The 22251-nt window shown below is 31.7% G+C and overlaps 3 protein-coding genes across 5 annotated transcripts; 1 reads left to right on the top strand and 2 right to left on the bottom strand.

Moving 5' to 3' along the window:
• Positions 1-1255: 1255 nt before the first annotated feature.
• LOC111918787 (probable polygalacturonase) lies at positions 1256-4734 on the bottom strand. Its single transcript, XM_023914412.3, has 6 exons — positions 4576-4734; positions 4015-4405; positions 3107-3227; positions 2840-3014; positions 2671-2741; positions 1256-2001 (listed from the first exon to the last, which is right to left on the bottom strand). The coding sequence occupies exons 2-6, from the start codon at positions 4354-4356 to the stop codon at positions 1361-1363; spliced, it is 1350 nt and encodes a 449-aa protein (XP_023770180.1). The 5' UTR covers positions 4357-4405; positions 4576-4734; the 3' UTR covers positions 1256-1360.
• Positions 4735-7457: 2723 nt separating this feature from the next.
• LOC111918788 (uncharacterized) lies at positions 7458-11654 on the top strand. Of its 3 annotated transcripts, XM_023914414.3 has the most exons (18): positions 7507-7610; positions 7688-7732; positions 7825-7977; positions 8325-8375; positions 8502-8677; positions 8752-8829; positions 8955-9066; positions 9159-9243; positions 9326-9377; positions 9446-9507; positions 9583-9695; positions 9785-9903; positions 9985-10053; positions 10149-10206; positions 10863-10936; positions 11046-11094; positions 11261-11340; positions 11425-11654. In XM_023914414.3, the coding sequence occupies exons 3-18, from the start codon at positions 7857-7859 to the stop codon at positions 11485-11487; spliced, it is 1362 nt and encodes a 453-aa protein (XP_023770182.1). In that variant the 5' UTR covers positions 7507-7610; positions 7688-7732; positions 7825-7856; the 3' UTR covers positions 11488-11654. The 3 variants fall into 3 exon arrangements, with proteins under 3 accessions (XP_023770181.1, XP_023770182.1, XP_042751586.1); XM_023914413.3 differs by lacking the exon at positions 7688-7732 and having other exon boundaries at positions 7458-7610; XM_042895652.2 differs by having other exon boundaries at positions 7594-7732.
• Positions 11655-15341: 3687 nt separating this feature from the next.
• On the bottom strand, positions 15342-16434 carry LOC111918789 (ethylene-responsive transcription factor ERF061). Its single transcript, XM_023914415.3, has one exon. It carries the CDS (start codon positions 16323-16325, stop codon positions 15504-15506), a length of 822 nt encoding a protein of 273 aa, XP_023770183.1. The 5' UTR covers positions 16326-16434; the 3' UTR covers positions 15342-15503.
• Between the last annotated feature and the right edge of the window lie 5817 nt (positions 16435-22251).

Raw genomic sequence — 22251 nt, 5'->3', positions numbered from 1 at the left:
TTCCTTTTTTAACAAACTCAATGTAGAAATCTAACAAACAAATGCAAAATCATGGACGACAAAATCGCCGCCTTCACCATCTTCACGCTCTTCTTGTTTACCGTCTCCGCCGTACGTTTCCCGGTAGCTCCACAGGCAACCAATCCTTCAGCCGTTGAACATGCATCCAAGTTGACAAATACTTCATGCGAATCTCTAGCTTCCGCCGGTTCAAACATTCGTCTCCCCGGAGAAAAGACTAAATCGGATTCCGACGAATCCACCGCCAACAACCCCCTAACTGAACGGGAAAAAACCACGAATGATTTAACGCAGGGTACGAATTTCTCCAGATTCCATCCTATCAACCGACACTTCCGTGGTAAACCTCCTATGGGGCCAAAACAGATCGGTAAACACCGTCGACCTTACAGGAAGTCCGGGACGCAAAACAGGATCCCTCGGAACGACGAGATCACTTCACGTAAATCCGATAATTCGATTCCGGAAAGTTTCCCCGGCGAGGTTCCGTTGAACATGTTGAAGATGAAGCACCATTACGGCTCCCGTCGCCACCATAACCAACCTCGCAATAACAACGACAACGTAATTAAGACGAAGATAGTGTTTGATCGGGAGAAGCTGAAGAGTTTGATGCGCCAACACAGGCAGAAGAAGGTAGATGATGAAACTGGATTTATGAAGAACATTCGCAAATTTCTGAAACACACTTTTGATTGATAAAATATTCCTCGATTGATCTACCATCCACCCGTCAATGTATATTATCTATTATGTATATAAGCTCGTTTTGAATTATTTACCTTATTATACTTTTATTTTTTTGTAATTTGTACATAACTAATTGCATCCATAGGAGATGCACAAAGCTTAATTAATCAACCTCTTCCAAACCTTCAAAGAGCTAACTTTGGTCAGACGAGTTTCTGCTTTTTGCATAGTAAGCTGTTGGATAGTGTGCTTGAGTTATACATCCAATTCACATATGCCTTCATTTGAGTTATACTCCTGGCGAACTGCTAATGATTTCTCTTCTAAGAAAACATTAAACCTTCAAATCTTCATGATTGTATCTTTTTTCTAATATCTTGTTGAATGTTGAGTGGTTATCTTCAAGATTAGTGATTGTAAGTTTTTGAGAGAGTGAGTTTGTTCAAATTTTGGACCATGCATGTCAATTGTCTTTGCATCATTGTTATGTTTTAGGAAGAAAAAGAGTCCACTAGTAATCTAGTATACACTATACACACAAACAGGAAATAAAAACTTCACCCTTATAACTTGTCAATTGTTATAAAATTAAAGGAATCATATATAAATATATTACAACACTACATGGACCCAGTTGAAATCGTCACATTCAGAAAGGTACAGAGCACTCACCTGTCTGACGACTGCTAATGAGCTCCGAACACGGTGATGGGCTAACTTGCACCGCACCACCACTAACATCGGCACACTTCCAAGGAACATTTTTGGCCCCACTTGACCCAAACAGATTAATATTAGACAGACAAATATCTGTAAAAGGTGAGTTCTTTAAACCCTGGATTAACCCCGGCTGCTGGACATTTTCACCCCAAACATTCTTAATCCTGATATGTTTCATTACCGGTAACGCATTCGGGTTATAGTTTTCGTCAGGATGATCGCCGACATCACCGGCAATCTTGATTCCTTTCCGGACTTTATCCATGAAAACATTGGAAACGGTTATGTTTCTTATGATTCCGCCACGACCAATGTTTGTCTTTAGATGGATTCCGATTCCGGTGTTGTAAAGGGTTATGTGTTCTGCCAACACGTTAGTTACTCCACCGGAAGTTTCGCTTCCGACTGCGATTCCAGCGAACGGAGATGAACCGGTGAGTCGCCGGATTGTGATGTCATTACTTGGGCGGCCGTATGCAATTCCGTATTCATCCCATCCGCTTTTTACTGCCACCAGGTCATCTCCTGTTGAAATGTAGGAGTCTTCGATGCATACATGGGAGCTTGAATCTACACCAATTTGAGAAAAAATAATGAGTAATTTACATTTATGGTCCCTGAATGTAGCTGATTTTTACAAATTTGGTCTCAAAAAATTTTCCCTTGCAATTTAGGTTCTTATTTGAGGTTCGTGCATCATTTTTGGTCCCTGTTCGAATTGAATTTTTTTTGTCCCGGAGTATAGCTGATTTTAGCAATTTTATTACCAAAAAATAAAATCATTTTACCTAGAGCAAGGACCAAAAACGTTACAAAAACCTCAATTAGGATTAATTGAAAATCTCAGTATACTCGGAGACCAAAAATGTAATTTACTCAATATGAAAAGAAAAATATACTTTTGGTTCTTTAGTATTAGCTGATTTTTTGCAATTTTTTTGCAATTTTGATCCCAAAAAGATTTTCTCTTGCAATTTTGGTCCTTATTCAAAATTATTGTTACGTTTTTGTCCCTGTTTAAAGTATAGGTGATTTTTGCAATTTTGATCCAAGCAATATAGTCATTTTACTTGGAGAAGGGGACAAAAAAATTACAAAAAACCTCAAAGAAGAAGAAAAACTGCAAGAGAACTTTTTGGGGGTAAAATTGAAAAAATCAGCTAGACTCAAGGACCAAAAATGTAATTTACTAAAGAAAAGAATAATGCATTTTAGTTTTTATTGTTTTATATGACATACCTGGATCAATTCCATCGGTGTTGGGAGAGTCAGGTGGAGCCAATATTGTAACATATCGGATAACAACATTACTGTGTATCAAAAAAAAAAAAAAAAGGTATAGGTTAGAAATTTAACATGGGAATTTGTAACTATTTTCGTAAAAAATGGGTTTAGATATTAATAATACCTGCAGTATACAGGATGAATGTTCCAGAAAGGTGAATTCTTGAAGATGACATTAGAAATAATGATGCTTCTCGAATCCTTGAACTCAACAAGATTTGGTCTAGTGAACTGCAAGGTTCTCTGTCTCCACATGTTCCACCACACATCACCTTGCCCATCTATTGTCCCATTCTCACCTGAAAATGATGATCAATTCATCAAAACAATATGCAAATATATAAAGCAATTTCAAGAGCAAGAATTTATAAATTATACATTATATACATACCAGTAATAATGACATCATGGAGACCATCTCCATGGATGAAGCTCATGTATCTTCCACCTGGACGTTCTCTTCCTCTTCCATAAGAAGGCAATGGAGCAATAAGAGGCCAGTTAGTTGTGTCCTGAACATAAACACATAAGGATAATAAAGTTAATTACAATCATATTATGTTTTACTATTTGCTAAATAAATAACTTTACAGTTGAATTGTTTATAAATATAATAAAGTATGTCTTCAATATAGCTGTCAATATTGATTTTGCACATGCGATTGGTCCCACATTGCAAATATAGGAACCCACTAAACTTACCATCAGCCCTTCTGTTTTCCGAAATAAGTTTTGCTTATGTTGATGCTTTGTGGTCCCTAATAAATTAAACTTTTCGCTCCTTTAACAAATCATTAACTCATCATAATGGGCAAAGTATTATACTATTATTCTCAAAACACAACATTACTTCAATTAGCAACAATGCAAAATAAGTACAAACTGTTTTTGGGAACTATATTTAATAGTCTCGTCTCCAAATAGCAACAATGCAAAATAAATACAATTTGTTTCTGGATTTGTGGATGCACTGTGAAACTGCAATTGGAAGAACATGAAGTAATTGTTTTTCAGATATGCAGAGATTGTTGTTTTCCTTTTGTTTTGTAGCAAATTAAGTCCGTTAGCTCAAAAGTCAATAAACTACACCATAACTTGACAAATTCAACAACTCATTTCAAAAAAAGTACATTAAAATCAATGAAAAGACAGAGTATAGACAAATTATTGCAATGACTTCCAATTTGAAGTATTCCAGCTACTGAAACTTGTTTTAAGGTACAAAAACTGTGTTTGAGTTGCAAATCTGTGTGTAGATTTCTGAGATTTTTGCAAAAAAATTAAAATGGATCTGAGTACCTGTGTAGCTTGGATAACAGCGCCTTTAGCTAGATACAGAGTCATTCGACTAGTAAGATTGAAGCTCTCTGTTAGATAAACACCAGGAGGAATGTAAAGAAGCGTCCCTCCTCTCCTCTTCAAATGCTCAATCCGGTAAATCGCCTCCCTGAACGCTTTCGTATTCAGCGTTCTACCATCTCCGACAGCACCAAAATCAGTTATTGAGATCTTATCGCTCCGGTATGCCATCGGCACAATTCCAGAACAAGTAACTAATCCAGCCGCCGAGCAGGAGCACTGCAGGAACACTAATACGGCGGCGAAACACGTAATTGCATCCCAAACTCCCCCGTGCTTCATTTCTGGTCACTAGGTTGAAAATTGCAGCTGTTTCAATGATATCTCCTCCCTGAAATTTGGTAAAGTAAATAGGTAAATCGGAAAATGACGAAATAACTACAACGAAAAATGAAAGAAATACAATTGTGGTGTGAGATTGAATCCAAACGAGAAAGAACAAAGTAAATTCGAAGACATTCATTGTGTACGTGAGCAGATCTAGCGAAAGAGGCTACTTACGGAGCTGTGACGGCGAAGACACGGCGGTGATGCGGTGGAGCTACCACACAGGAAAATGGTTTGTCTGGGAGTACTCGTCTTTACTCCCTCCTGCTCTTGCTTTCGTGAGGAGTGAGGAGGAGTGAGAAATAGCTAAGCAACCGACAGGAGCACGATGTTTTGTAATTGTTTTGGCATTTTTTTTTTAACGCGTGTAAGCGCGTTTCCTTGCGATATTCATTGAAAGTGAATATATCATTTTAAGTAAGTTTCTATTCATCTAAATTTATTACTAAAATTATCTTAAAGTGAAAAATAAGTCATCAACTTTATTCAATCACGCACGTATGGAATTGGGTCGTTAGGATGGAAGAAATGGCCCACGGGCTCGCTTCCACCTCGCCAAACTTGTCTCCTCACTTTCGCCAAAGTCACTAGTGGTCTCGTTAAGAACGGGTGGTTAGCAGAGGCGGGTTAACGGGTTTGGATTCTTTAAATGAACCAAAATTTGGATTCTTTAAATGAACCAAAATTTTAAGTTCCTTTGGTTTGTACTATACTCAAATTCTATATTAATAACAAACATAAAAGTGAAGGTTGTATTTTTTTTTTTCTATTTAAACTTGCATACTTACCCTGTTTTAATTAAAATGATACCTCAAACTTATTGGATTATTTTAACTCAAATATGTATAGTTCCACATAGAAATCAATGAACAAGCAACATATATAGAAACGATCAATAACCAACATTGTTTAGCTTCATGTTACATAAACAAAGAAAAAAAGAAATCGAAAATCACTAACTCAAGTGATTTAATTAAAATGACAACATTCCTTAGCTTCAAGCAGCAAGCCAGCAACGTAAAATATGAGTGGAAACACTTACTCAAAAATAAAAAATCAATGAGAAACAAATAACAAGTGAAAACAATGGAAAATCAAATAATAGAAAAAATTAATCCTAATCGGCTATTAACCCTAACAGATATTCAAATGATGGAAAAATCAAGTGAAAACATTGCACGTACCTTGAATCAATGAATCATTATAGATTTATGAGCAATGGAGAATCAGAGAAATTCATCAAAGAAGCTAATAATGTAGAAGGAAAAAATTTCATCGGTTTAGGTAGCCTTTCAGTGTTCAACAATCGAGATTGTAGAAGCCAGGATTCGATAATCAGTATTCAGAGTGCGAGAATGGAGAAGGATGAAAGAAGAATATAAGTGTGATCGTCACTTTTGATTTGAGGGCATCAGGCATGCGTATCAACGAATGGAGAAAAAAATATCGACAATGGACATTAAAGGATTCGGGTAAGTGGAGTCCTTTTACAAAATGGGGCCCTAAGCCATAACTTAATTACATAATACGTAAGGCCGACCATGATCATTAGTCATGCACCGAGAAGAAAAAGAAAAGAAGGGGTTATCAGTTGGTTTCTTTTTCTTTTTCAAAATAAAAAATAAAACGACATTTAGATGTTGTCACTCCTTATTTTTTACAACATAGATGCTATAATTCTTTCTATCATACGTTGCTTAAAAAAAATCATATGTGATTGGAAAAAATTATATGTGGCAAGATGCTAAGGATGTTACCATTCCCTATAACCCTTTTGCTGTGAAACACAACGGGTTAGATAGCCCTGCTGATGTTTTGATTAAAAGAGCTTGATATGTGATTGTGTATTTTTCAAAACCTTTTTAAACAAAATGAATATATAGTATTTAAAAGTAAAAACCATTAATCTATTAAAAGTCGGATCTACCATAATTTATAGTTAAAAAATAAGTTTTTATAGTTGAGTAAAAGACTAAACTATGAATGATTATGTTGAAAGCGATAGACTCAAAATGGTTTAAATTGAATGATTTGAAATGGTGTTTCCTTGCATTTTCAATTTTAAATCCAACTAAGTATCTGCATGGATAATTATAAGATTTATGTTTTGTAATATCTCAAAGATCCAATCTTAAATTTTTTGAAAATGATATTATATGTTTACCAAAAAGTTTTATTCATAATCCTTGGTAAAATATAAAGTTGTCTTTTCAAGTCATATTAGTACCAACATAGTGAAATTGTGGAAGCTATGTCATGTTTTGAAAACCATAACATAATAATGAACGTGTAGCTAGATATCATGCCCCTCCGAAAATGTTCAAATATCCTAATCATATAAACCCCTTCCCCTCCGAGCCTAAAGGACTTTCAACTACAAACATAAAGTATCAATTGCGAGTCTAAGATTTAGCGAGTAATACAACACACACCCATTATATAGATCATATACAATACACATAATAGCACATAAAGTAATAAGTCATATATTACTTACATCCTATCACATATAAATAAACATATATGAATGATACGTTCTAAAATTGGTCAAAACTAGATTTCATAACTTAAATATTTTTTTCTCTAGTTGTCCTGCATAGACCACCTTCCTCATAGATGCTCCGCATGATCGACCATCCGTACATAGCCACCTAGACTGAACAACTAGATTCCCTTTCTGCAAGGCTTTCCTCCAATTGCCCAATCAATAAGCACTCCCCTCACTTATTAGGCTTTTTTTGTGGTTTCACATAACATAATCACATAGTTTATATAATAAGTTCATGAGAACTCACCTGAAGTAGCAAAACATAGGATAAAAAAGGGTTAAATCGTTATTTTTACCGATAATTCATGTTTTTTCGTAAATAAATTTTAGTTTGAGAATTTTTTTGTAAATTAAGGTAAAATTTTAAGACTTTTTCTGGAAATTTTCCGTTAAGATAATATCTTCCACCAGTAACATTCATTTTTACCCACTATTTTTTAAATTGTTTTGCGGAAGATTGAGAAGCCCCAAAACCATATATGGGCTATTAATCAAGTTAACTCAGGTTCAGCCCACACAAGACCATTAACTTTTCATCTTCCCGCCAAATATCCTTTCTTAACATATGTCCTTCACTCTTTCCCGCCATTTCATCTTCCCCAAATCCATCCTCACGGTTTCCACCACACCGGTGCCTCTGATTCCGTACACACATTTTCAGGTCGCTACTCACTCTGTTAATTTCATGTTATTGTGTTGCTCGATTCTTACGTCAAGTATTAATTTGAGTAATTTTAGGGTTTTACATCGACCCGCATTTTAATTTTCGTTGGTTATATTTCCGTAAGTGCTTAAGATCTGAGCTGATTTCTCAAAGTTCCGAAATCCGTGAATTTTAATGAGCTGATATATGTAATTGGGGACGGTTTTGTTAGGCTTTTTGTGAAAGCTGTAGCTCCGTTCAAGTATGACTAAAGAAGCTCAGAATGAAAGAGACGACATGTTAGTCGACGACCCCGAGCCCCAAGACGAGCAAATTGATGATATTCCTGATGAATTCAATCCTAATTACCTCAAAGTTTATTACGGTAACTCGCGATAACAATTTATTTTCATAGATCCCTCAATTTCTGAACCGATTTGTCGTGCTAATGGGCACACTTTGTAATATTTAATATTTTCTTATCTGCTTCTTCAATCTCCAAAACTAAGATCTCTCTGAACCAATCTATTCAGATGTAAAAGTTTGAGATAAATTTTAGCTACATATTGTTACAAAACACCGAAATGAATCAGAATTTGCATAAAACGCGAAGCTGATGTCTGACTTTGACTTCTCTGATTGAATTTCAAAATTAAGGCTTTTAGCCTTGATCAATAGGGTCATATCATAAGTTCAGTTTCTGATCTTAATGCAAATACTTAATTTTGGCAGGAAGACTTTTCCCTCATGCAGACATGTTCAAATGGTTGTCATACGGAAATGGTAATCTATGAAAAGAACTTTTAGTAGATACCAATTTGGATTCTATTGTTATATGTTTTTCATCTCTGTTCATTCTTTTTCAATTGAGAATATTTATGAGACCAATTTCATGATTTATATGTGCAGATGGGAAACATCCTGCATGTGATCAATCCTATATTGGAAGGAGAGAATTTTCTTTTACACTGGATAATGATATATATCTTCGGTTCCAGTCTTTCAACTGTGCATCTGAGCTGGAAAATGGCATCAAAGATAAATGTCCATTCAAAATAGATATTGGTCCAGTTTATAGTGTTGATGTAAGATTCATTTCTGTAACATTCTTTATTACTGTTTGCTTATTGATTCATCATGTTTCTTGATCTTTCAACAGCCTTCAAAGAGGCTTGCATACGCACAATCTGGGGACAACATTTTCACCCCTGTGGAAAGAGAGCTAGTGTTTGATATAGTAAGTTTGTTTTGCGTATAATTATACAATTGAATTATAAAATCTAAACATCTACTACTCTAAAATTCAATCATTTAAGTATTTAACATGATCAATTACCAATGTGCGTGTGTGTGTGTTTCCAGGATATTTCAGATTATGATGATGCAAGATATTGCTGCTCTGGTGCAGATGTTTGCTTGGACTGCTGGCCTCTCATGACCATTGCTATCAAAGTCATTGATACTTCTCTTAGAGGTAATAATCAATATCTATGTAATTTTACATTAATATCATTTTACACATTTTGACATTACCTTACACTAATTCTATATTCATTATGTTCACAGATGATTTTGGTTTCAATAATATTCTGTGGGTATACAGTGGTCGACGTGGGGTCCATTGTTGGGTTTGTGATGGAAAAGCAAGGAGGTAATAAAACTGTAAAACTTTTACAATATAAGTTTAATAATGTTTTCCATAACTTTATAACCAGTCTGTAATATCATATCAGGTTGAATAATGAACAAAGGGGAGCTATTGCTGACTATTTTCGTGTCTACAAGGTTGGATTTAGAGATTTAGTTAATTTTTATAGTGTGAGATTCTTGACATTTTTTTTGTTGGTGTTCAGGGTAACACCAATAGTAAATCAAAGGTTTCTCTTGTGGGATCTGCACTTCATCCTTTTTTAGTGTAAGCATGAATAAAAGCAATTCATTTTTAACACCATAAAGTTAAATTTCTCTAACCCTTGTATAATTTCTGCAGGAGATCATATTCTGATGTTTTGAGAGACTTTTTTGAGAAGAAATTACTTTGTAGCCAGCAGTTACTTTCAGATGAAAGATATGAGAAAATACTGGAAATGATTCCTGATGAATGTATGCAATCTTGACTACATATTGAAATTATGAAATATTACTTTTAAGAAATGTCTAATTTTTTTTTTAAATTTATTTTTATCTTGCAGCAATAACCTCTGAGCTTAGAGGAAAATGGCAAGACAACAGGCGCTCTTCTAGTGGAAAAGATGTTAATGTTGTGAGATGGGAACAATTAAAACAGCTTCTTCAGTCTGGTAAACAAAAGGTATACAATTTTTTTTATTTTAATATAAAATAAATAATAATATGTAGTATACTAAAATGTTGTTTTTCTTTTACATGTTAGGCAACTGGTATTCGTAGGTGTGTTGAGGAGATTGTCTTTTCTTTCACTTATCCCAGGCTTGATATGGAGGTCAGTTGTTATTACTTCTTCTTCTTATTATTATTTACAATATTACTACTTTATGATACTTTTATTCTTATACTCATTGAAAGCTATTATCTCAGGTTTCAAAACATATGAATCATTTACTGAAGGCACCCTTTTGCATTCACCCCAAAACAGGTCAGTTTCTCTTTCTCTGAATATTTGTTTTTTTTAGTTAACAGTTTTCATTTTTACAAAAGGAAATGTTGCATTTTTTTAAGACAATTCATGATGTATAAATTACTTAAGTTCTTGAATATTTACAACTTTCATGCTTAAAAGCAACCCAGATTTTAATAATATCAGTAAATTACAAGTTTAACTTATGTGGTATGTCAAAAGTTATGGATCTGTTAAGTCAATGAAAAATGACTATTTTACCCTTGTCTTATTATTTCCTTCATTCCTTCATCTCCCCTCTTCAACAACAGAGTTTTACCAAATTATAGAAAACAAATATAAAATTAATACCAGCGAAATACATATTTGTTTAGAAAAGAGTATTTTTATGGAAGTTTTCATGTCAAATTATGAATCTAAAAAAAACTTACAAAGCATTCAAAAGTCAAATGTGGGGTGAAGATGGGGGCAAGATAGTCATTTTATCTAGACTTGACAGATGTTTTCTGACACCGTTAGTATCAGGGATAAGTTTTGCAGCAAAACTAAACTCTAGAGCCCACATTTGCGACAAATGAAACATGTGGACAAACACTATAAATTTTGACATACCATAGGGACTAAAGGTGTAATTTACTCTTTAATAATATGCTACTTATATTTTGTTTATCCAGGTCGTGTTTGCGTTCCTATTGATCCAGACGTTTGTGATGAGTTTGATCCCACCAATGTCCCAACACTTTCTAAGGTTTTTTTTTTGTTTTTTTGTTTTTTTTTTAAATAATAATAATAATTCGTTGAAGCTTCAAATTTTTATTATTTCACTTGTTTAAATTTGTTATTTATTTATGTCACAGCTTCTGAGAGAAATCAATACTGTAGGCTTGCAAGTAGAAGGTGATAAAGGTATGCCACTTGATGTATCATTATAAGCATATTCTCTACATCATTTTCTTATTATTATGGGTATTTATTATTATTATATATATATATATATATATATATATATATATATATATATATATATATCTATATACTATTTTAAATAATTTTTTGGATTGAATAATGGCAGTATGGGAAAGAACCTCTATGGGAAAGTCCATCAGATACTTTAGGGGATCATTCTTGCAGCCTTTGATGAAATCTTGCAAGGTATTGAATAACATCAAAAGCAACAACTTATTTCCTTTTTTTTTTTTAATTAAACTAAAATGCAACAATTCACTGATTTTTCAGGAAGAGATAGAAGAATCATATAGTGCCAAAGTTCAGCAATCAAAAAACTCCTTGACTTGGTAACATTGTCTTCTTTAATTTATTGTGTTTCAAGTTTAGTTAAAATTATGTATTATATTTTTTTTTATTGTAATAGTGTTAATGAACCAAAAAATGAAAAGCATTTGTATGAGAAATGTTAGTTTTTGGTATTATATAACCTGGTGATGACAAGGTTCAATTTGCTTTTACTGTTTAATATTTGTTATATATATATATATATATATATATATATATATATATATATATATATATATATATATATATATATATATATATATATATATATATATATATATATATATTCCAAATTCTAATAAGATCGTTTAGTTTTGATCTTGTGTGTTTTGTTGACTTTGTGAAGAGGTATTTTTGTTGACATATGGGTCTCTTTTTTCTTCTAGACAGTTTGCAAGTAAAGCTGACTTGTTAGCTTTTAATGCTAATTAGAAGGTTTTATTTCAAGTGTAAACCAGCTTCAATGATTGAACAAGTCAGAAACATAAGCGTATTAAGAGGTTAATTTATGGGCGGGTTAGGTTGACTCAAAGTCCAAAAAATAAATTTAGTACACATAAGAAATGGGTCATTACTATTTACTATGGTTATATTATATATACCAACACTGATACATAGTTATAATTATTTATGTTAAGGGTATGTTTGGGTTAGTTTTTTTATGCGAAAAACGATTTTTAAGAAAAATGCTTATTAGCTTATGGCTTTTAGGAAAAGTTGGTTTTAAAAAGTGTTTGGATGTAAAAAACTGTTTTTTTAGAAGTAAAATGGTTAAAAAGCTAAAAAGTTAGGAATTTTTAGCTTTTTGAAAGCTTTATTTTTTCCTATCCAAAAAACTGTTTTAAAAAACGTTTTTTAAATAGACAAACACTTTTTTAGCTTGTTAGCTTTTTAAAAAGCTAATAAGCTTTTTTTAAAACTATCCTAAACACCCACTAAATAGAAAAAAAAAAAAATAAAAAAGAAAAAGAAAAGCTTTTAAGTTGTGTGACTGTCAAGGACAAAAGTCAGTGAAGTGGCAAATATTAGTTGAGATGTGAAACCAGTTTTTTTTCGTAGGGTTTAATTACTTGATGTTTGAGCGAGCCGCGTGTCCTATATTCATTTAAAGCAAAGTGCATGAACATGATACAGATTTTCGAAAGATATATGCTTTATTTCATAAGAATAAAAGATTTGTGATAATGATAATCAAATAATATCCTAAAAGATATATTATAAACATATCTTATTAGATTAAGATGACTTAAATAAAACTTCATTTATTTTTTCCTTGAGAGGTAAAGTCTGGTTGGGCTGTTGATCTGCTCGCTTTTTTTTTTTTTTGGCTTCCCCTGTTTGGGAATCCATGCAACTCAACCATAAAATTGAGCGAAATCCATATTCAAAAGGCTATACTGAATTGAGGTTGATGTTAGGTTTTTTATTCGAATGGAAAGAATTCTGTAGTTTGCTTGATTTAATTTTAAAAGTACAAATTTGGGTTTGTAAACCAATAATTAAGGGTGCGTTTGGTTTGTTGGATGTTGGGGTGTAATGAAATTCGGAGGAAAAGGAATCAAATTCCACCACATTCGGTATTTTACCATGTTACATTTGTTTTATTTCACAACATAACCTCTACTACTATTACACACCACCACCGCCACCACCACCCACCCATCACCACTGTCACCACCATCCACCCCTACCACTAACCACCAACGTCACCACCACCCACCACTGCCACGACCATTTTCTTAAGTACTTTTAAACATTTGGGCAATAATTTTATCCAAATAACAATTAAAAATAAAATAAAATTCAAGTTTTATGTTTACTAGGTGTGATATCCGTATACTACACGAGTTTATTAAAAATAAAAGTTTAATATAAAAATGTGAGAATATACATATTTAAAAATAACATTTTTACATGAATACAAAGGATATAATGAATAAAGTAAGTATAATGTTTGTGGTTAAAAAAAGAAAAACATAATAACAATTCGTTTTTTATAAAGTAAAAGTAACTTCAAAATAAAAGATGTGATTCAAAAAAAAAATTCTTACATATAATAAAAGATGTTATTCTACGTTTTTTTTCTTATATATAATCACGTCCAAAATAACACAAAATTCTTAAAGTTGATGAATAGTTGAAGTTAAAAAGAGTGGTTGTAAATATTCTACAAAGAAAAGCCCAGCAAAACCAACTATTTGGGGTCTCTCTAAGGACAAAATGGTCTTATTTTTTAAAAGCGGCGTATTTACCTAAACCAAAAAAAAATGACATATCATAGGAACAATCTAGGGACCAAAATCAATGTAACGGGACCAACATTAAAAAAAAAACTTTTTCTTTTACCTAAACCAAAAAAATGACATATCATGGGAACCAAATTTGTAATATTTGTTTATTACATCATTCTACCTTCATGTATGTTTATTACAACATTTTAGTTTCTTATTTTTTTCCTCAAATTAAGACATTAAGCTTAAAAAAGTTAGCCAATAATGTACTCTTATGCCCCTTGAAGATTGTAGCCATTGCATCATCAACATATAGGGTCTATAATAATGAAATACTATTTGTTTTAAAGTACAATGCTTCGATACGGTGGGTATCAAAGTACAGTGGTATAATAGGGCGTTAATAGTAAAAAAAAAATCCAAAAGATGAACGTTATTAAAAAAAACAACCATACATAACATTTATAGTACATTGAGATTTCCAAACACGACACACTGTTGACCCCAAATGTACACTGTTAAAATTAATAAAACTGAAATAAATTGATTCTACAAAAAGTAATTAAACAAATCAGGTCTTCATTACGGAAACATGGAGTATTGCTTAACAAAAAATGAAAGATACGACAAACACCAAACCATACAACTATAAACTATTTTTTGAACTATGACCATTACGACCCTGTGTGAATTGGCAGGAAACCATTTATGTTATCTTATTAAACCACAGGGACGAAAATGGACAGTTTCCATATTTTGGACATCCCTTTAAAAATGATAAAGATTGGGTTCTTAACATTTCATTAATCTTTTAAGGACTTTTACCTTACCTATATATAAAAAACGTATATAATATCCTAAGCAGGGAGAGGTAAATAAAAGTACCAATTCCAATTTCGTACATGTTATTCATCCTACAAACGATAAATCACTAGTATCTATTTCCTTTTAAGACTTTCAGTAAATTTGAAAAAGAAAAAATTAACTTTATGCATCAAGATTTCTTAGTTTTAAGAGAGGATTACTTATTGTTTGCATTTTCATAATCTTTCTTTTAATTTGCCATTTGCTCACCAAGCAACCAATCAGATTGATTAGATCAACACCTCTACCCCTACTTGCAATAATTAAAAGGTGTTCTAAGTATCTTATTTTATGAAACTTGCTCATGTATAATCAAATCAACAATATGAAAATGATTTTTTTTTCAAAAAACATCTTTTATGAAAGTACAATTTTATACGCTTCTTTACATATTCTCAAACACGACATCATTTTGTTAAGTACTTTTAAACATTTGACCATAATTTTATCCAAATAACAACTGAAAAAAAAAAAAAGACAAAGTCCAAGTTTTATGTATATATGAAAATTACTAGTTTATAACCTGTGGAAATCACGGTTACAAAATAAATTAAATTTTCATAGTAAAAATTCAAAAATATTTATCAATTACTTTTAAAAAAATCATTAATTATAAGATATACCAAATTTTTAAAGTTAGTATAACTTCAAATTTAATATATAATTAGAAAAAGTAAATTTGAATTTTGAAATGTTGCCTAATATGTCTCTTTGATATGTGACATAATATTAATGAAGAGTTGTATTAAAGTGACACATGTCAAATAGAGATTAAAACTATTCATTTATTAAAATAGGAAAATAGGAAGATATTTATATAATTAAACAAAATTTTCTAACCAAAAGTATAAGTATTACCGTTGACACCCTCAAAAGTTAAAAGTAAAAATAAGTTGTGATATTTCATATTTTATCACTCCTTAAGTCCTAATTAGCAAGTATTTCCCATATGGAATCAAGATCATAAGAGGGCATCCGCGCGAGTGACCAACCACCAATCTCCACCTCCTCCGCCATAGTCAACTCACCGGAAAAAGTACTTCCCGATGGAGAATTTTCACCTTTCAAAAACCCATCTTCCGAAACACTGGATGACCCCATATCACTCCCGCTGAAACTCTCATCGCCACCACCTGAATTCCCCACCACCGTAACCTTCTTCCTCTCCTCCCTCTTCTGAGCTTTCTCTCTCCTAACCTTTCGACAAATCGCCTCTAGTTTGTTATCCACAGCGTTCCTCAGAGCATTCAACTTACGTTCGTCTCCGATCAACCCCAAAGACGTCGACTCCTTCACGTTAGGAAAATTCAAGCGCGCGTATTCCCCACGTAACTTATATGCAGCTCGATCGTAAGCGTAGGCGGCCATCTCTGCCGTCTCGTATGTTCCTAACCATACTCTCATCCTGTTCCGCGGCAGTCTGATCTCCGCCACCCATTTACCCCATTGTCTCTGCCTCACCCCTCTATACAACTTCTTCTTGTATAAATTGCTCGCTTGATGAGAAAATCCAATTGGGGATTTTGTTTCGAATTCGTCTGTGAATTTGAGGATGAGATCTCTCTGTTTGAGATACATTGAAGACCCTATCGTAGCTCCTTCTACCCATGATGATGATGATGAACCGTGAGAGAAGACTGAATCGAAGGTGCTTGTATTCCCACCTGTTAAGATCAAATTCGACAATGAAGATCGAACTGAATCACTGATTAAATCAACAGCGAATGGATTACGGGTGTTTTCTTGCATGATTGTGAATTTCAGTGAAAAGGGATGAACAGAGGTTTGTAAAAGCTTCAATTATCAATGGATGATGTTGGTAGGGGCTAAAATTTCTTCGATGTCTTAATTAGTTCTTGGGAGGGGGGTATTTATAGGCAAAAATAAGGTCCAAGTCTTTTCAATTTAGAATTTCACGAGATTGACTTTTGTACCCCTAAACAATATAAATGAACAAATAATCATTTTATAATGGAACATGTTATCTATAAAAATAATAATCATTTTATAATAGATATGCTATGTGTAAAAGCTTATAATATATACAAACTTACATCTATTAATTCCTAAAAATTGTATAATATATACAAATTTACACCTATTTATTCCGTAAATTTTATATTTTGAATTTTGTTTAAATATTGTCAAAAAGTTTATAAGATATATTGTTGTTTTGTTTTTGGAAAATAGTATATACCAGACAATTTAATTGATTAATCTAAAAAGTCAACCCACTGTTATTCACACTCAAACCAGAGAGTCCGTGTGGATCCCTTTCATCATCCTTCCTTGGGCCAACTCACCTTTTGCCATTAATTTGGAGGTTGCAATGTTACTTTTTTTGTTCTCTAAGAAATGGTCAAACCTAAAAAAAAACAATGTTTTTAATGCATTAAAAAGTTAAAAATTAAAGTGGTTATTTAGTGTTTTTTTTAAACGGCAAGCAAATATAGTATTAGTATAAAAGAAGAAAAATATTTAAACGAGAAGCTTGAGTCAAACTACAAGAGAGTTTAAAGGAGACATGCTCCAAACAAACCAGTTAAAGGTATAAAATTATGATCTATTTGTTATCCAATTAAATATGTTAATACTAATATCATACATTGACATTATGAATTCATGATAGCTCGACTTTCATTCCCGAAGACAATGTAATTTCGTGCCTTCCAATGTTTTAAAAACCGGTTTTTTAATTGAACCGGTATAGTGACCGGTTCCCGGTTTAACCGGTTCGACCGCCGAGTGAACCAATTTCTATATTTTTCATGTTTTTTTTTTCTATTTTCCTACACATACATACATATAGAAATTATGAATTTGATGTTTACAAATTCAAACATTAAAAATACACATAAAAATAAGTTGTAGATGAATCCAAATACATTAAAATAGCATATAACCATAAGTTTTAGTGTTTTACATCAATCCATATACGTCAAAAAGAAAATAAAGTATAATAGTGAAACGAAATATAATTTTTGATGGATACAAATACATCAAAAGAATTTATCACATTTATGATATGTTTTTATTGAGAGAAAACTAAATAGATTTGAAAAAAATCATCAAAGTTTATTATGTAAATAGTTCATTTTCATGTGTTTTTATTCGGTTTAATCGGTTTATTTTGACCGGTTCAACCGGTTTTTCTAAAAACCGGCCGGTTCAATCCGGTTCAGAAATCAATGTAAAATCGGTGATAGTTGAACCGCTCCCTCTCCCGATTCCCGGTCCAACCGGTTTGACCGGCCGGTTCAAACTGGTTTTTAAAACATTGGTTGAACCGCTCCCTCTCCCGATTCCCGGTCCAACCGGTTTGACCGGCCGGTTCAAACCGGTTTTTAAAACATTGGTGCCTTCCAAATAAACCAGAACACCGAATAGGCAAGGGACCACACCAACTTTTCCTGATTTTTACCCATATTACCCTCGTTGAGCATCTCCAACAAACAAGAGCAAGAAGAGGGCATAATCTTGAAGATTCTTGACCAATTAGACACCCACCTCCAAAGCAGTACAACAAAATCACAAGAGAAGAACAAATGGTCGTTACTTCCTCCGTGCACCTACAAAAGGACAAAGACTCGATGTCACTGCCTGCACCTAACCAAGTTAAGGCAGAGTAGGTAACCGATTTTGAAACAAATGCCAAACTAAGGTGTTAATTTTTAGAGGCAACCATTTAACCTAATGAAATGTGAAAACAACAACACCCTTGGGACAATCAATTATCCTCCTGACACCTTTAAGTTATAAAGTATTACTTGAATCACTGTCCATCTCAACATGTCGTACCCATTCGAGAATAGGAAGTTCTTCAATCTATCAATTAAAAAGGAAAATTAAGTGATTTCTCTACCCTCCTTAACTGACGAGACCAATCCATTGTCCACTGATTACATGTACAACAACAATATGAACCCTCTCTTTAATTAAACAATTCTTATCAATATCCAAAGCGTAAAGTTTTGGATATATATCTTTTAAGGTAAACATAGATTGGAATTTGTGGCTTTAAAAATCATTTTTAAATACTTTGGTGTAATTGTTTCTGGTTTTTGCTAGCTTATTGCTAGTGTGTTATATAATATTCAGTCGTTCAAAAAAAAAGATAAATCTCCACACCAAATGTCTTTCTAAAAGAGAGTATTGCCCCCGATACCAATCTCAATTTAAAACGGATCGTTCAAATAAACACCATTTTCTTTAAGCTTTAAGTCCACATTAGCAATTTTGAGCCGAACTCCTTTAATATATCTTTTTGCTAAAGTTTTTCCATCCACAAACATAAGATTGTGAATTTATTTGATACATGAGAACCAAAAGGAATCTGAACCATTTTTTTAACGCCATCACCATTTGACAAGAAGAACCAAATTAGCAGACTCAAGACACCCAACACCCAAGCCACCTTTATCTTTCGGTTTGATGACCACCTCCCACGCCACACAATTGATCTTCTTCTTATTATCATCATCTCCTCAAAAAAAACTTCTTCCTAATGCCATCAAGGAGATATATAACCTTCTTCAGAGCACGAAATAAAAAGAAATAATAGAGGGGAAGGCTATTGAGCACTGAGTTCACAAGTGTAATACGACCACCAAAAGATAAAGTTTTCGCTTTCCATTTAGAGAGACGAGCTCTAAACTTATTCAAAACCGGAGCTCAATGCTTTGTAAGAATCATGTTAGCCCCCACCGGGAGCTCCAAATTTATCACACTCGTTGTACGATGATAACTAAATTTTATATATATATATATATATATATATATATATATATATATATATATATATATATATATATATATATATATATAATTGATGTAAATCTTTTCACAAATATTTAACGTCTCTAGCCCAACATCATTTTGGTGTACATTTGATTTATAATAATATTAATATAATACCAAATTTAGCGTAAAATTATTCTTTTTACATTATAAAATAAAAATTAATGTGTATAATTTAGCTATTGATGTTTGAGTTTATATAATTCTAATAATATAATTGTATAGTTATATTATAAATGTAAGAATAGTTATTATTTATAATATTAAGTTATATATAAAGTTGATGTTCATATATCAAATTCAATATTTATGTTTTGATTCATTTCAAAATCTAAATATTTTTTTAATTATTTAGATAACAAAATTATTAACTAATTATATTTATATGGTCTATTTTGTTTAATAATATAATAATATAAATATATTTTAATAAAAAACATGTAAGACAAACTTATTAGAGACTCAAATATTTTTGAGTATCAAAAATGGTATATTAGGTTAAGAGATGAATACCAAATATTATACATTTTAATGCAAAAACTATGTTATGGTTTGAAATAGTCTAATATCTTCTCTCTATTTTAATAAATGAATAAGTTTATTATTACATTGACAAGTGTCATACTATTAGAATTTTTCATTAATATTCTATGTTACATATCATTCTGTTTGTCAACCTATTAATTATCAATTTTAAATTTTAAATTTTCTACTCTAATTACATTAAATTAATAATTGATTCTCCATTCTAAATTTCAAATTTTAAAATTTTTCTTTTTATAGTTATATTAAAATAATAACATTAGATTAAAAAATAAAATAAAATTAATATGAATTATAAGGTGATATAATTTCACATATTTATTTAAATCAACGATTATAATTTTACATAACTAAAAAATATCTCTTAAGTAATAATTTATTTAAAATAATTGATTAATAGTTTTAATTTTTTAATATGAAAGTTTAATTAATTTTATAACCGTGGTTCTCACGAATAACATAAAAGAAGTCATACAAACAAGTAATAATTACAGAGACCCAATGTAGCAAAGAAACGTTATATATTTATACAAACTAATAAGTAAATAATTATATTTTAATATGATAAACATTGTAGTTTCCTACTGCAAGTATCCATATAGATATACTTGATGGTATGCACATTTGAGATATTGTATCCATATACATATACTTGATGGTATGCACTTTTGAGATATTTTCTTGTGTGCTATTCAAATAGAAAAATACATGAATTTATAGCATTTTTGATGAAGGTATATATGAGGGTGTAAGTGAGTGGAGCTACTTGATTGACTCGTTAAAAACTCGACTTGAGCTCAAGTTAAACGAGCCAGAGCTTCTGTTACCGAGTTTGATTAGGCTCGCGAGCCTATATATATATATATATATATATATATATATATATATATATATATATATATATATATATATATATATATATATATATATATATATAATAATAATAATAATAATATAATTTTTTTTATTTTATGTATTATATTTTACTAATAAAGTAATAAACTTTATTAAACTTTTAATCGGAAAATTCACTTTTTTATCCATTTCAATTTTCAGAGCATACCTTCATACGCACAACATCTATCCATCTAGGGTTTTGTATCGAGTAGTGAAGTTACATCGAGAAAGATTGATTTATTTCTAGTTGTTTTTTAATTTGGAAGTAGAAGTACTATTTTAGTAATTTGAGCTTTTACTCTCTATGTTCTTATGTTTGGTTATATTTTATAGAATTAAACCAGTAGAAATATAGAATGTATGAATGTATGTTTTGATATTGGATTATTCACTTGAATGTTTGATAAATAATCAAACGAGCTCAAATACTATAAACGAGTCCGAGTCGAGCATAGGCTCGTTTAGGCTCGCATAGTAAACAAAACGAGCCCCAGCCAAGCCAAGCTCGGATATTTTATTTTTCCCACGATCCGAGCACGAGCTTTGAAACTAGGCTCGAAATGAGCCGAGCTCGAATTAGAGCCCATATGAATATAAACGAGCTTGGGTATGTTTTGGCTTTGACTCGACTCATTACACCCCTAAAGATATATAACCACAATAATTTAAGAGCTAATTACTTATTCATTCAACAAGGCTTAGTTTTTCTTTCTTAATTTATGCAACAATGTTCTTTTTCATAAATAGACTATGTATTATGTAATAATGTTTTTAAATATGACCAAATCATACAGCGAAGTCTTATGCACTATGTTATGATATGTAATTACATAATAATATTTTAATTTGTATAAATATTGGTGAGAAGCATTAAAAACTAAAAGATGAATTCATGAAAGGTCATTCAAAAGACATATATACATGTGATGGAACTTCAACCACACTAGACGCTACTTGTCCACTACCCTAAAGCCATAAACGTCTTTCTCCGGCCCAATTTTTCTTTCCAGAAATATACCACCCACAATACACGTTCTAGATCTATTAACTAGTAGTCAATTAATTTTAATTTGCTATGAAAATTAAATTATTTAAGTAGTTGTACATGTCGGAGAGTTAGATGAAAAGGGGTGTATTGTAGATTAAATTAACGTGATTGTATGGAAAGTTACCAGAATGATTTTATTTATCTTGAAAATCTTTATATATATGTTTAGGAGTCACAATTTTTTTTCTTCAGAATAATCTATTAAGAGAACACTTTATTAAGAGAGCACTTTAGTGTTTCGTGTCTTACACGGGTCTTACATAAATTTACTTGTTTAAAAACGTATAAAACACAAATATTTTTCATGTGATACGTAACATGTATATGACACAGAATTAAACATTTGTGTTTTCATGTATAAATTTGTATAAATTCTGGTTTCTGTTTAAT

The sequence above is a fragment of the Lactuca sativa genome, chromosome 6 (assembly GCF_002870075.4).
Source record: "Lactuca sativa cultivar Salinas chromosome 6, Lsat_Salinas_v11, whole genome shotgun sequence".
Lineage (NCBI taxonomy): Eukaryota > Viridiplantae > Streptophyta > Magnoliopsida > Asterales > Asteraceae > Lactuca > Lactuca sativa.
Note: the sequence above shows the minus strand (reverse complement) of the source record. Positions and strands in the feature narration are given on the sequence as shown.

Bases quoted from the DNA above. Each gene is read 5' to 3' on its own strand.
- LOC111918789 (XM_023914415.3), bottom strand. From the start codon at position 16,325: ATGCAAGAAAACACCCGTAATCCATTCGCTGTTGATTTAATCAGTGAT.
- LOC111918787 (XM_023914412.3), bottom strand. From the start codon at position 4,356: ATGAAGCACGGGGGAGTTTGGGATGCAATTACGTGTTTCGCCGCCGTA. The intron at 3,228-4,014 runs GTACTCAGATCC...GTTTATGTTCAG, and splicing joins CTGTTATCCAAGCTACACAG to GACACAACTAACTGGCCTCT. The intron at 3,015-3,106 runs GTATGTATATAA...CATCATTTTCAG, and splicing joins CCATGATGTCATTATTACTG to GTGAGAATGGGACAATAGAT.
- LOC111918788 (XM_023914413.3), top strand. From the start codon at position 7,857: ATGACTAAAGAAGCTCAGAATGAAAGAGACGACATGTTAGTCGACGAC. The intron at 8,678-8,751 runs GTAAGATTCATT...ATCTTTCAACAG, and splicing joins GTCCAGTTTATAGTGTTGAT to CCTTCAAAGAGGCTTGCATA. The intron at 10,207-10,862 runs GTCAGTTTCTCT...TTGTTTATCCAG, and splicing joins TTGCATTCACCCCAAAACAG to GTCGTGTTTGCGTTCCTATT.